Below are 14,761 nucleotides of genomic sequence, written 5' to 3' on the forward strand. Positions count from 1 at the left end.
AAAATGAATTCCGTTAAACTCATATTAGATAAATAACAATTTAACTAGAATTGTAACACTAAACAATCGGAGGTGGTCAGCACCGAAATACTTGCATGTCTTAGAAATAACTACTTTTATTTGTAATTGACCAAACATGTACTGTGTTACTTGTACTGCTACTTGAGTAGCAATGATTATTACTTTGACCATATCGGTACAATATACGTCAGCGCGACCAGTGGGTCGCCAAGCTGTTTCAGTAAGTCTTAATTACTAGAGGATGCAGTTTCCTATTCAATTTTCCAAGTATGCCGAAACCACTTATCTTCTCACACTTGTCTTCTCACTCTTCCTCTAAAATCATTCGTTTTTGCTCCCATAGTCTCCGCAAGTGCCGTTACCATGCTCACAATAATTCGTCAGTCAGATTTTCATGAGAGTCATTTTGATTGGACCGTGAAATGGGTCAGTGTGATATTGTGTATGTCTGACAATCAGAACTAATTCATTCCTCCAAGGCTTAGCGGACGTTGATTGGGCAATTCAGCCATCCAGCCCGATTTGTTGTTATAATAAGCAAACAATTGCTGCGATGCAAGCGACTCAGCATTTTTTTGTTCAATGTAAAAGACAAATTACTGATTAGATACGCGCTTTCTCGTTTGTAATCATCTGTGAAGTGTATCAATTCTCGTCTGCTTGATACACTCATATTTGTCGGCATCTAGTTTAAATCGTTGAATTATGTTGTAATCGTTTAGTCATAGCTCCCACAATGAAACTTGGATGAAAAGCTGGTCGTGAATTGAAAAAGGTTGCCAAGCACTGCTATATGCTACAGTCAATATCCATATCTAATAGAAAGGTGTTTAAGTTACCTTAATCTTAGCATCAGCATCACACTTCGCCACTGCAGGACATCTGCATTCAAACATCTTTGAATGCCCTGTCATTGCACTGCATTCCTTTCCAAGTTGGCAATCTAGCTCTTCACACGTTGTAGCAGTCTGGGCTTGAACTTGTACTAAATGAACAAAATGAATATATTTAGTATGGAAGTGGGTCAGCAAAAAAGTTGCTGCGTATTGGAAAATCAGAGGGCTAAGAAAACGTCTATCCATGACGACTACTACGTCTTTGCTAGTAAGCATATTTATTGTGATGCAATCTAGATTAGTGTGGATGGTTGATTAGTTCAATTTACGACAGTTTTTATCTACTATTACGACAGCATCATGACTTTTCTGATTGATAGTGTTTGAAATATGTGTCAACAATCTCAACACAAGATTCAATGTTCACACTACAGAAATGTTGCTAGCAATGCCATTTGTTAACTATTGTAACGATGTTAAACTGTATTTTACTACTATCAAGTAATCAAAGGTTCGATATAGTATGGAATTACTTCTAAAAGCATTCGTTTACTGCCATTCTATGCAGCATTACTTCTATCAGTAAAATATGTCTGCTGGTACAGCAGATATATATATATCGGGAAATCATATGAGGAACAGCATTGGTTTTTATATATGTACTATAAAAGCTGCCGAAACCAAAATATATCAAACCATGACACATAGCTAATAAGCCCATGGAATATCTATTTACGGCCACGACAATGAATATGGTATAGCTATTGAATTTGTATAAACAACATGGTATACCACATCAAATATCTACTTAACAACAGGAAGATATTATGAGATTACATTGAAAGCTCTCGTGTAAAGCTGATTAAAGTGATGCTGTAGATCTGAATCGCAACAGCGCAGGTGCGTGATTTTACATCAAAAATAATATCTTGTATGTATTGAGGATCAAAGGGATAGGTTAAAATTCCCGAAAACTTATTGATTTTTTTATCAATTAATTTGGTGCATCTAGGCATTTGCAATTTGATTTGCAAGTCGATCTACTGCTGCTCAATATCATTACGTTTTACAGCACTATTTTCGAGACACTGTATGGACTTCTCGTCACCAGGCTAGACTAAAGTAAACTATAAGTATATATAAAAACGGATTATACTAATACTATTATACAGTCTGCCTGGTAAAATACTTAGCCTGGCGATCATAGCGAGTTGTGACTATTCAGATCTCGCACAGCAAACTGAAATAGTTTATAATCCTGTATCAGACAGACTTCGATGTTTGAAGAAACATTTGAAGGTATATGAAATTAATTCTAAAGCTATTTACGATATATAATGTCCGCAAACAACTATTTTGTAGCAATTTAATGCAATTGTAAATCATTGATAAATATACTATTAATTTATATGATTCTCCGTGATGAAAAAGTAAATGAATGAAACCGTCGCCTTACCATCCACACAGCCATGGCTAGTTAGTATTCCACCATCTTCACAGATTGAGCACTTAGTACCAGTCATGCCTTCTTTGCAAGTGCATTGCCCTGTCATAGGGTCGCAATCATCGCGTACTGAGCCATCATGATCACAATGACATCCTGAAAATACGATGTTGAAAGCCATTAAAAGTGTTCTATGCATATCGGTCATGACATCGTCAAGGCTCGGGAGGGTGTCTGATTTTAAAGACTACTCGAACTCTTTTCAACATCATGGTATCTTGTCAATGTATCGCAATCCTGTGGTGTGGTGATCTGATGAAATAATTAATCAAACTAATACTGATAAAAAGCTATTTCTCTGCCATTGAAAAACAAAATAACCGCAACATTAGTCAGCTGACAATAACACACAGCGATATGAATTAACGATCAAATTAGGCGACACAGCATCCCCTGAAATTTACATACCATATATCAAATATGAAATGGAGATGTTTGGTAATTTGATGTGACGTTTTTCATGTCAAAAGCTGGACAACAAAATTTGATCAATATTCATGTTTTTATCAACTTATGTTAGTACCCACTATATGGGAGTGGTAAATGCTTAATGGAATTCGGTAACCTGCTGTAATTGTGGAAACGCCATTTCCGTCAAGTGTCTATCAACCCATGCACAGCGTTGTGACAAAGTGCAAGGACATCGGTGTGGTCGAAAACATCCCAAATTATCTTTAAAGTGGTGTGGAACTGGCAATATTTTCTTTGTGGGACATATTTGAACTCTACTAGTTGCTGACGATTACCCCTGATGAGTGTAAGGTGAAAACATTCGGGTTCATTTCAATATGAAAATTTGTCTAATGGGTTGGACATAATTACCAGCAACTGTGATACAAATGCAGGAAACATAATGTAAATGTACATACTCATGCATCCAACTGCTTTGCGATCTTGCACAGCTCTGAAGTTCCAGTATCCGGGGAGACATTGGTCACAGTGACGTCCCGTAATGCCAGGCCGGCAGACACACTGTCCAGTCGTGTGATTACAGAACGGTGAAAACGAGCCATCTTCATTGCATGTACACGTTTCTAGAAATGATTCAATAAAACATCAACGGCAAGCAAAGCCGGAAAATCCACAGAGATCCATTGGGATTTGTAATCATTTTAGGTGAAGAAAGGGAAAAATCAGAAAGTAATCTCAACCCAGTAAGCCAAAGCATAAGATTCCTTGGACAGGTGTAAGTTATAAGATATAAATCAATAATCCCAGTGTAGAAGTCACATATTATTGACCTCGACTCTATACCACTATGTTGTAATGTCACGAAAATTACCGATATTTCATTACCTCTAATGGTCTATATGTGCATTTCTTTCAAAGTATGATGAGGAAGAGATATTATCGGATATACATTGGAAAGTATTTTGGATATGATAGCAAACAACCCTAACTTATCAGAGGTCAAAAGAATGAAGTAAAGCTGTTTTTACAAACTGAACAAATGTCAGAGGCAACATTCATTCAGTAGTAGCCATTACTTAATTATCTGAACCACAATGCATTATCAAAGTTAATTTACACTTCATTCACATTGCTAACTCATTTATCTGGTTTCAAAAAGCAAATGGTATTATGTTCACCAGGTTTAGGATAGTATTTCACAATTATTGTGTAAACGGTGTAATTGAACAGTCATCTGTCAAAAGATCCTTTCTAGTTATCTGGGCGGGTTGGTTACAAAATAAGTGGGAGAAGTACAGATCAAAACAACAAGCCCTGAGTGGTGAAGGCAATTTCTCAATCCCCGACACCAATTCACATGATGATGAATTATTATCTTAGCTTGCTGCCATTGCCTGACATCTAAAGTGCTTAGATGCAAAGCACGATTCTTGAGAAAATTGTGCTATGAAAAATAATGCCCTCAGCAAATTACGTCAGTGATTTTTTTGTAATTCACAATTGACCATCTATTATTCAGTTACTACAAAACAGTTGGAATTCGACTTCCTATTCTATAATAGCTGCAGTGCTGGGTATGGTATGACTAGCAATTCATCACTTTTTTGAATGTTTCTACAGTTTTGAGTACATGGGGTGGGCCACTCACCAGGGCAGCCAATTTTCCTGCTGTTTTTAGCAGGAGTTATATCGTCGTCACAACAGCCAAACGTGGACCTCGAGCAAGGATCTGAAATAAAATAGATTTAAGTCAATAAATATGTTCAATGAAATTTTTTCAATCACACAACATCTTCTAATTAATTTATGTTATGTGGCAGCTCTTCTTTAGCATAGAACTTCCAAGTAAAGCCTATATTTTATATCAATAAGAAATCAAGCCTTTTCAGAATGCTTGTGCAAGATGCGTAACTGACTGAACTGGGAAACATATCATGCAATGAATAGTTTTTAAAGTTATTCGAGTTTAATACCAGAAAGCATCTAGGTAAAATCATAAAGCAAATCATTATCTGAAACAATTCGGAATATAGGCCCCTACATATTGAACCATAACAGTTGGGACGAGGTCTGCAAATGCATCTGCATTGTTACAAGTGTTACATTGGGCATTGTAAGTACTAATACCAAGATGGCCAAGTTTGCAAACCTGAGAAAGATGGTCATGAAAATAATCCCTCTGCTCGGTCTACATACATTTGCGAGCACACATTTTTGACCATTAACATTAGTAAGACAAAGCTGTATTCCCATCTAACCAAGGGTTTCTAGCTTTCTACATCCGATACACAGCCGAGTTCAAAGAACTTGTTGACAACTTTGATCGACCACAGATGTCTCATTGACTTCAACAGCTATTGAAGTACATTAGGTTGATAAATTCATTAAACACTGTCTTTGGTGTCAAAGCTCTAATATTAAATAATATGAGGTTATTCTAAAGTTTACATTAAATAGGGTTTATTCCTTGCGTAGGTGGATAAATAAGCGATTAAGTATCGATTCTGTAATTCTGCCTGCCAAGTACATTTCCCAAATCAGGTCCGCTGACCGGGGAATTTGCCAGACCCTGCTCCAAGTAATGGAGTGTTGCAAAAATATCATAACCATCAATCTCAACTAGGAAAATTAAAAAATTAACTACAAAATAGTACAGTCGAAACATAACTCAAATCTCACCTTCGCATCGGCCAATTTTAACGACATAGATATCTTGCTGGGCCACACATTCCGCCTTCCTCAGCTCACATTCACCAAAATAGGTGACGCCATCAGATCCACAAAGCAAATCCTCTGAACTAAAAAATATTAATTCAATATTTGCATTGATTGCATTCAAAACTATCTCAATAAAGTTGCAAAAATTCACCGCACTATTCTAAGTTGCCTATATGCCAAGTTGCTCGAATGCAATGACATTTATGAAAGTGAACACTTATTTGACAGGTTGCAATACGGTGTTGACAAGAAAAACAAACTAAATCAAATATGGCTTTACAGGTGAAACCAGGAACAGTCAAGCAAGCAAGACACTCCTACAAAGTTGGCTATAATCAGAGTTACGTATTCGACTTCACTCGACTGTGAATCATAAAAACATATTACTGGAATAACATCAGCGTTAAGATATAGAATTGGAATTTTCATAGGTGAAAGGAGCGTTATTGGGAAACGAAAATAGTTAATGGGCCATATTAATGGGAAAATTGAGTTGAATTTCAAAGTTACCGGGTACCCGTCAAATAAGGAAGCAATAAAACGGTAATAAAATCCGGGAAGGAAGTAATATATTAAGTTCCTTATTTCAAAGCAGTTGCAATGCTGCAATTCATTGGATTCAAAGCTAACATGAATTGGAATACGCCTATTGAGCTGTTAGCCTGTATTGAAGTAAATGATTGAGTAGATAGGCCTATAGAGTATAAGATATCGACTTCATGCCTATTTATGCCTACAAAACCAAGTAAGTTTTCACACACTGTATATGCTTCTTTCATATATAAACTTTCGTGTAGTTTCATTGTGAGATGAACCGTGTGATAATGATCGAGAGACTTTACAAACCTATTTGCACAATTTTGGCATTCAATACCCAGCCAACTCTGAATTGACCAGCACTCCTCGATCCATTGAGCATTTCAGTCAGCGAAACCCAGACATATGGCTGGCTAGGTATTCGATATAACGGTCACCCATGTCAAATATCATTTATATATATAGGTTTAGCTCTGTCCGCGTTCAGACTTAGAGCACCATCACCGAGGTGATGGAAGTATCCATCAAAAAAGAGAGAATCAAAGATTTGAATTATAAATTAAATTTCCCGTGAAAGTGCTGCTTGGATTGAAAAAATAGCTTGATGTTGGCAGTCTGGTAGTCAGACAGGATTAATGTTCTGTATATCAAAGACATTAATTTGAAACCATGGTTTTATAACTATCCTTTCACTTCTGTCCATATTATGTTTTGACAGCATGATTGAACTCGAAGATAAGGTAAAATATTCCAGTTTTACATAACCTTCTCCAGTCCTTTATTGATGGATCACAACACATGATGGCAACATGACTCAAAAATGAATATATTTGTCATGCACATATAATAATAATGATTAGCTGGTGCTATAGCGGAGGAGTATGGTAGTCTGTTTGTGAACAAGCAGTACTTCAAATGTGCCTACCTTTCGCATATGATGTCGCAAATGCATCTTTCGTCTTCGTCATCAATAGTCATTTCATATCTTCCACCAAATCGACATCCACAGTCACCTGAGCCTTCAGTATCGCAATCGGATTCGCCTAGCTCCTCGATAGGTATGTTGGGGACTATAACATTTTGTGATCAAATAACAACTCAAAAGTAGCAGGCAATATAATTGACACTTAAGTTGATGCAATTCAACAATCGGCCTTATCAGTAGGCAAAATGAAAAAGCTAAGGTAGACTAATGAATGCGAAATTCATCAACATACTGCAATATCTCGCATACTGATGAAAGCCTTAAATATTGCTTTATGTAACATGAACATGCGCACTACCAGTCAAAGTAAAGTTCTCTATTGTTCATAAAAGGAAACATCCTTCTTTGAATAGAATGTTATAAACGGCATTGACACAACATTACTTACTTTGATGAGGTTAGGTGCGTCAGACTTTTATCAAGTTTTAAAATTGACCGATTTTCATGGCCTTATGGTCGCCAGTCTGCCGCCCAACATGGCATACTCTATTAGTGGAATTCATACATGACGTTTCAAACCAGCTTAAACCCTTTCAATACTTACAATGCCTGGGAGGGTATCATGTTCAGCCTGCTGCCAAACATGGCATACTCTATTAGTGGAATTCATACATGACGTTTCAAACCAGCTCAAACCCTTTCAATACTTACAATGGCTGAGAGGGTATCATGTTCTTACAACTGCTAACCATGCGTGACTTTGTAGTCATATTCATATAGTGACATCATGCTGTAAAATGACGTATGCGGTATGTGGATCAGTTTATTTGAAATATTTTTCAAGGCCGGAAGGGTTTATACAATCCAGGAATGTGCTTATAATTAGTGCCCAGCTGTTATTCAAAAGATAACACATCCAGCGTAGGGTGCATTTCGAAAACTTTATATCATTTATTTGAACAGCTTTGCAGCCATTGCTATGCTTCGACAAGAAATAAAATAGCTGCATCTGTAAGCTACAAGAAATACATCGATATTTTCAGTCTAACAGTCGCAGATTATAGTTCTCCGACTCCCTACTAATATGCTGTGACGTCACGAATATTTTCGATATTTTCACTTTTAATGGTCCATACCAATATTCCTTTTAAATAGTGATATTGACTTGATATTATAGGAGAATGGAGAAATCAGTTGGGCTCTAGTTATGACCTGGCATGTTTTTCTCTAATTTAGCAAGGAACCAACTCTCAAAACTTACCACAAGGATTCCTGTGCACAGCCGTGATTGGCTTTTTCTTGTTGCAAGAAGCAATCGTCATTTCGCAGTCATTTTCATACGTGACACCATCCGAGCCACAGACGGGATCATGCAGTTGGAGACACTGGTAAAATTTCAAAGTCAGTTTTCAACAAAATTCAAAACAACATAACATCATACATTTTCCGGACAGATGCATTGAGCGCTTCCGTTCGAAAGTTCTTCGCATTGGCCGCCAACTCCACATTCAACATCATCACATGGACTCTCTAAATATATACGAACGTTATTTTAATTTACAGTATTAGTCTGTTCAATATGAGAATTTATACATTCGATGTTATTTCTCCAAATTGTAATGTTATGGTCAACGTAAATATGAAGTTGCAAATTCTCATGCATCGTTTTAATTTGATATCAGATATGGTGGTTATGAAACGACTTGTAGTACTTCTGTTCAGCAGTTCATATGCCACAATATAGGCCCAACTGTCCGACAGCAGCTCTTGTGCCATCATTATCATTAGCAAGTCCTTGACATCAACACAGAATTTCGAGAAGATAGGAAAATTGATATGGGCTTTAGACCATTCAGGAAAGTAGGTATTTTTTAATGCTGTGAGTAGGTTCAACGTACAAATACGGCAACATAGTATAAAGATTTTTAATATAAAACAAATGCAATATGAAATTAGCGAATAAATATCTCGACAGGGTTGGTAAATCATGAGATTTGCCAGAATCACCATCAAGAGCTATTATGATCTTGTTGTGAACAGTTAAGCAAGAATATTCAAATTCCCTAAGTCCAACTAGGTCCAAACCCCCTTATATCTTGTTGCATTAGAGTGGTAGCGTCACTAGATCACACATACTGCAATATCCTTGTTTCTTGACAGATACTTGAACGCTTTTAACACAGTTGTCCCTTGTAAGTTCGCAAAGATTCCTGGTAAGAAAGGAGACACACATTTGAATTGGTTGAATGTGATTCATAATATTAGAGTTACTGGTCGCAAAAAGCAGGCTACACCTATCACATCGACACTATAAAATCAAACATGTTGTTTTGTGTTGATTTTGTAAGGGACATTAAAAAATTTGCCAAGGGACTGTTCCGTGAATTTTTTTTTGAAAAGTTTGAAAACCACCGCTCCAGCGTTTGTCAAGTACAAAAGCCACAAATCGAGAAAACAGAGGAGAGATAATATAAAATCGCTATGTAGGCATTTGAAATATATTTGTATGTCTGGAGTAACATCTGTGAAATAAATAAATTGTAATCCTCAGCACAGAACTTCCAGGTCAAGTGGCCAGCCAGCTAAAGCAAATATATCTATTAGCTATTCTATACTGCTACAGGAATGCCATGGCAAGTCCCCTGTACTAGCCTACTTGCACCACAGAGATGAAGTGGAATGGTACATTTGTTAAAATTCCTTTAGCTGCAGTTCTAACTGAGGAAAATGGATGCTGTAAAAGATATTTCCACATTTTCAACTTTAATATCAGACCGGATAATCTTTACAGCAAAATACCACTTCCATAACAAGGATGAACACACATTTATACTGATCATCACAAATTGGTATTGAGATGCCTCACCAACGCAATGAGAACACAGCTATCTCACTTGTAGGTTTTGTCATTTGAACCGCAAACAGGCGCAAAGTCATTCTGACAGGTGACGCAATCGCAAGACGGTACTCCATTGGTTACGATGCAGGTGCTTCCAATTTCGCAACTCCATCCGTCACACGGATTACTTTGGGTCTCTTCAAGAGGAATAAAGTCAGGTATTAACCAAAGGATATATCAATGATGTGTTGTGTCTACAGCTTTTGAAGCTGGAATACTTCGTTAAAATTTCATCCAGTAATAAGCTAAATAACTTTGGGAAAGATTTGTATTGTAATGACCTGGCTATGCAGTCTTCTCATATCACAGTAGCAGAAAAATTGTGGCTATGGCGATATCAGTCAGTCAGCATTACTGTGTTAATTGAAACTTGAAATTGTAAGCGACTGATTCATTTCATATGACGGACCTGATGCGTGGAACAGTAGGCTATCCCGCCAATGAATACTAGTCCGCCCTCAAGATTACCGGACAACGACCCGACTTATCAATCTCGCCATCCGTGACATGCCAGCCCATTTTGTCGCTTGCTTTTCCATACCTCCTTCTTACATGTTTTCATTCATTGTGCATGCCTCCTCTTTACATCGCCTAGGCCAAGGTGGGTGTCTGATTCCAAAGACTACTCCAAGTCGTTTCGACACCATCCAATCTTTTCATTGTATCGCGAATTTTGTGATGAGTATTGAACTGATAAAAATTGCTAATAAACTGAACAAGAACCTAGTTTGGTTCAGTTATAATTTTGAAGGCATTAATATTATTACTGTTAATGATTATTGAAACTAGGTCATGGTGCTTGGGTCCTTTGCACCACCAGCTAAGCAATTTAATCAACAAAGAAGGCTAGCTCATGAAGTCTGTCAGAGACTATAAGATATTCAGAATATTGGGGTATTTGTCAAAATTAATTATAGGTTATACGCCGTCTTGATGCAACTATAAAATCGATTACATGTTCTAAAACATTGCAATCAGTCAATAAGTTGTCCAAGTTAAATAGAATACTTATTCGCTGTTCAATTTTTCTTAGTATCCGGTGACTCTGTTCAAGTTCAAGACATAACTTCTTCATGAGCCAAAGTATAATTCAACGCATTACCTCAATATCCACTTGAGTACCATCAGGAGCCACTTTGACCCCTCTGCATCATATATATTAGTATTTTCAGGAGGAAGTGACTGATGGAAGAATACTGGCGCTTCTTCGATATATACCCCAGATCGAAACAGTGTTTCTCATGTCACCAGCAAGTGCTTCTCATGAACACAATAAAATTTTATAAACATCAAAATAAATTGTTTTTTGCCTTTGGAGAGGCGGATATTAGGGTTGGATGTGGGTTAGGGTCAAAGTTGGGGTTAGGGTATCCCAATATTAGGGTTGGGGCGGGGGTATTAAGGTTCCAGAAGAGGATGTTAGGGTTGGGGGGATATTAGGGTTGGATGTGGGTTAGGGTATCCCAAGGAGGATACTATGGTTGGGGGCGAGGGGATATTAGGGTTGGGGGAGGGCTGATATTAGGGTTGGATGTGGGTTTGGGTATCCCAAGATTAGTGTTGGGGAAGGAGGATATTCGGGTTGAAGGTGGGTTAGGGTCAAAGTTGGGGTTAGGGTATCCCAAGATGAGGGTTGGGGGATATTATGGTCGGCAGAGTGTGGGATATTAGGGTTGGATATCATGTCCGTCACCCCAAACCTAATGTTAGGATACTTTAGCCCCTAACCCTAACCCACCTCCAACCCCTAACTCTAATATCCCCCCTTCCCCAACCCTACTATCCCCCTCTCCTCCAACCATAATATCCCCTACCCACAACAAAGGCAAAAAATAATTTATTTTGACGTTTATAAATTTTATTGTGTTCATGTGAAACATTTGTTGGTGTCACGGGGTACACTGTTTCGATCTGGGCGTATATCGAAGAAGCGACGGAATACTTGTACTTAATCTCAATAAACACATACCATCAACCGGGGTGGGGTGACTTTGATATCTTTTGACCTTTTAAAAAATCTTGACTAGACAAAACCTGATAAAAAAGTGATTCAGTATATTGATAGCCATGAGCCACATTGTTACTAGTTCAAAGAATAAGGAATGAAAAACCCGTTCAACCTACTCAAAAAGTATCAAAGTGCCAAAAACTATCAAAGTCACCCCAATTGATGATACAGCTTGCAACAACAGGCTTATTGTATACCGACACACCATTAATCCAACAATTGAAAATTATCCTAATAAAGTGTCTCGTTCCACTTACCTCATGAGTGTGATGGAGGAAGACTTACAAGCTTTCAACAATGCAATTACACAAAAAACACAACAGAACTGATATTCGGATCTTAAATCATGCTCAACATCCCACAACAACTACGGTCCAAACATTCGCGCACAACATTTATACTGGCAGACTGCAACATTGCTTACTTACTATTTCGTTGCGACCTTAGATGTTGACTTAGCAAGGAGAAACGATGTAGCTTCTCACCCATGCAAATATTCGTGAACGTCAAAAAGGATCTGGTAGCACACGAGACATCTTTCACAGCATTCTTGTTGTCATAGAAACGATCGTTGTTCGCGATTCTGCATCCCAGCGTGACGGGAAGCCGATTTGAATCGCCGATAGCAGAGCAGTCGCAATCGTACAGGAATCCTCCGGATTCGTCTTTCGACAGTTTACAACTGGCGCCATAGTCGCATTGCATGCTGCCACAAATTTCTGAAATTAGAGAGGTGAGAGAAAATCTATTAAATCCTAATGATCATCCATGGTCATCTCTGTTCCAAGCGAAACATAACAAAAGCAAAACAATCATAATGATGATCGTAAGCATGTAGTCAAATTAGATACTTGTGGAAAAAATTGTTGAGTTAAGTTAATTGTACAATCAACCGACTTACGGACTTATTACGACTTACGGATGTTTGTTCAATGAATGAACTATAGAAAATAAGCTGAGCCTATAAACAAAATCGCTAACTTCAGTAGATCGCCAAGAAAACATGAACGAACGGGAATATTATTATACAATGTGGGTCGCACTATGTAGCATAAGTCGGTTATCTGCACACACAATCTACGCACCCAAAATTATGACCATCCAGTAGTAAACTGTTGTAAAAATACATAAAAATCGATAACGCAGATTCCAATTTACATACGCGCTACAATTCAAGACAAACGAATTTTCAAGAGGCCTAGGTTATCGACTATAACATTGTCCAAACTTCATGGACTCGCGAGTCCTTTCAAGGCAATTTACAGGGCCTTTCTCTTACAAAGCAGCATTTATTCAAATCACAATCACTTAGAGCAATAGAAAGCAATTAGACGTATTAAACTGTCCTTGAATCAATTTTCGATGCAGAACCACCAATTACCAAAAATAATAAGTCAAACGTTCCACGTGCAGTACAGTTAGCGAGTTTACATCCTCTACAAGTCAACAGACAGAACAGCAATTATGTTACATGTGTTTCGTGTAATCTTGGTATATTGTTAAGGATTGGACGTTTTCCTACAACAGAATTGAATGATAGACGTCAAAAACAAACCTTCCGTTATGAAATCATCTTGAGGATTATGAGCAGGTGCGCGCCTAACGCTCATATCATTGATAACAACGGCGAAGGCTCCATCATCAGGATCGTGTAATCTTTGGTATGCCCACGTTGAGTCCTGACCAGGTGTGAAGTCTTTATCAATCGGCTTATCAAGCCAAGATATTCTCGCTCTAAACCAAGAAGGGCAATAAATATACAAGAAAGATCCAAGCTTCACTCAGAGTTCGGCGGAATGAAGGCTTCGCATTCGACGAAACAGACTAATCACTTATTTCATTATTCAATACCAGCGTACACATTCCGACACGCTGCAAATCCCTGCGATATATAAACTGATGCAAGTGAAGCGGGCGGACGTGAGCAGGTGTAAAGATCCGCAATTTGTACACAAGAATTATAGTATTACATGTTGCCACCCGGAAAGCATGACAATGGAAAGCCTTTCGTTGTTAATATGAGCAGAATTTTGAGTGCTTTTATTAATGGCAGAGGAGAAAAGGTGGCCACAAAGTCCAGCCGGTGTTTCAAGATCTATGTCTTTGTAGTATACCTACTCGGCACTGGGCAGTGCTGTAATTCTAGCCTATATGAGAAATTCATCGGTTGACATATAGAAGGAAGACATGTTTGCGAACAAAAATTTCTACTTACGCAAACACATTTATTCAATTTCCTTTGCAAAATCAGAAGTTAGTCCTAAGTGAATTTCAATCAGCAGTGCATAATTGATTTTATCAATCGATTCTAGAAATCGACCATCCCTTGAAAACACGAAAAAGTCATTCCTCATAGACGATCATAATCGTCGCTACAGCACAAAATACGTGAATTCTACCGATATAATGGGCACCCTGTAGGAAATTTAGTATTCGCACCCTAATAAGGAGTTGAATGAGATGGAATAAGTATCAATGAATTCATGACAGGCCAACATATTTGATCAGTTTGTAATTGAAAGATATAACATATCATTGACATATAGAAACAAAATCTGTGACAAAATACCAATCGCAATTTATACTCCGCTGAAGCTCCACAGTGAAAGTAGGACTCGGGATCCTTTGAACTATAACATACAACGCTCGCGTCGGCTTACATGAGATTCGCCCAAATCTTGTAAACAAGGAAAACAATAGCGCCATGTGCGGTGTGTATGTAAAGATAATCTTGTTCTCAAATCCGGTGGAATTTGTCACTAGGAAATTGTCAAGGACGACGTATACACAACAGAACATATTCCGCAATGCCCCAGGCGTATAAACAGAAAATTAATCTCCAAAAACGCCGGTTTACAGCGACAACATGGGTGCAAAAATCGCGTGTTGTGAAGGTCACCCG

General features: G+C 37.9%; 1 protein-coding gene across 6 annotated transcripts in view; it reads right to left on the reverse strand.

The window, feature by feature from the left end:
* Positions 1 to 14,761, reverse strand: part of LOC145453292 (agrin-like) — a 78,622-nt gene that overhangs the window by 25,428 nt on the left and 38,433 nt on the right. For 4 of the 6 annotated variants that reach the window (XM_080331271.1, XM_080331274.1, XM_080331270.1 and 1 more), the window contains exons 10-21: positions 13,415 to 13,593; positions 12,288 to 12,578; positions 9,847 to 9,988; positions 9,089 to 9,162; positions 8,394 to 8,482; positions 8,214 to 8,337; positions 6,953 to 7,097; positions 5,452 to 5,570; positions 4,421 to 4,501; positions 3,231 to 3,395; positions 2,314 to 2,457; positions 861 to 1,006 (exon numbers count right to left, since the gene is read on the reverse strand). In XM_080331271.1, the coding sequence (XP_080187397.1) occupies positions 861 to 1,006; positions 2,314 to 2,457; positions 3,231 to 3,395; positions 4,421 to 4,501; positions 5,452 to 5,570; positions 6,953 to 7,097; positions 8,214 to 8,337; positions 8,394 to 8,482; positions 9,089 to 9,162; positions 9,847 to 9,988; positions 12,288 to 12,578; positions 13,415 to 13,593 (1,699 nt within the window). The remainder of the gene's footprint in view (positions 1 to 860; positions 1,007 to 2,313; positions 2,458 to 3,230; positions 3,396 to 4,420; positions 4,502 to 5,451; positions 5,571 to 6,952; positions 7,098 to 8,213; positions 8,338 to 8,393; positions 8,483 to 9,088; positions 9,163 to 9,846; positions 9,989 to 12,287; positions 12,579 to 13,414; positions 13,594 to 14,761) is intronic. The other 2 variants (XM_080331275.1, XM_080331276.1) reach the window with 1 other exon arrangement.

This window comes from Botryllus schlosseri, chromosome 13 (assembly GCF_051294905.1).
Source record: "Botryllus schlosseri isolate E-star chromosome 13, Bs_hap1, whole genome shotgun sequence".
Lineage (NCBI taxonomy): Eukaryota > Metazoa > Chordata > Ascidiacea > Stolidobranchia > Styelidae > Botryllus > Botryllus schlosseri.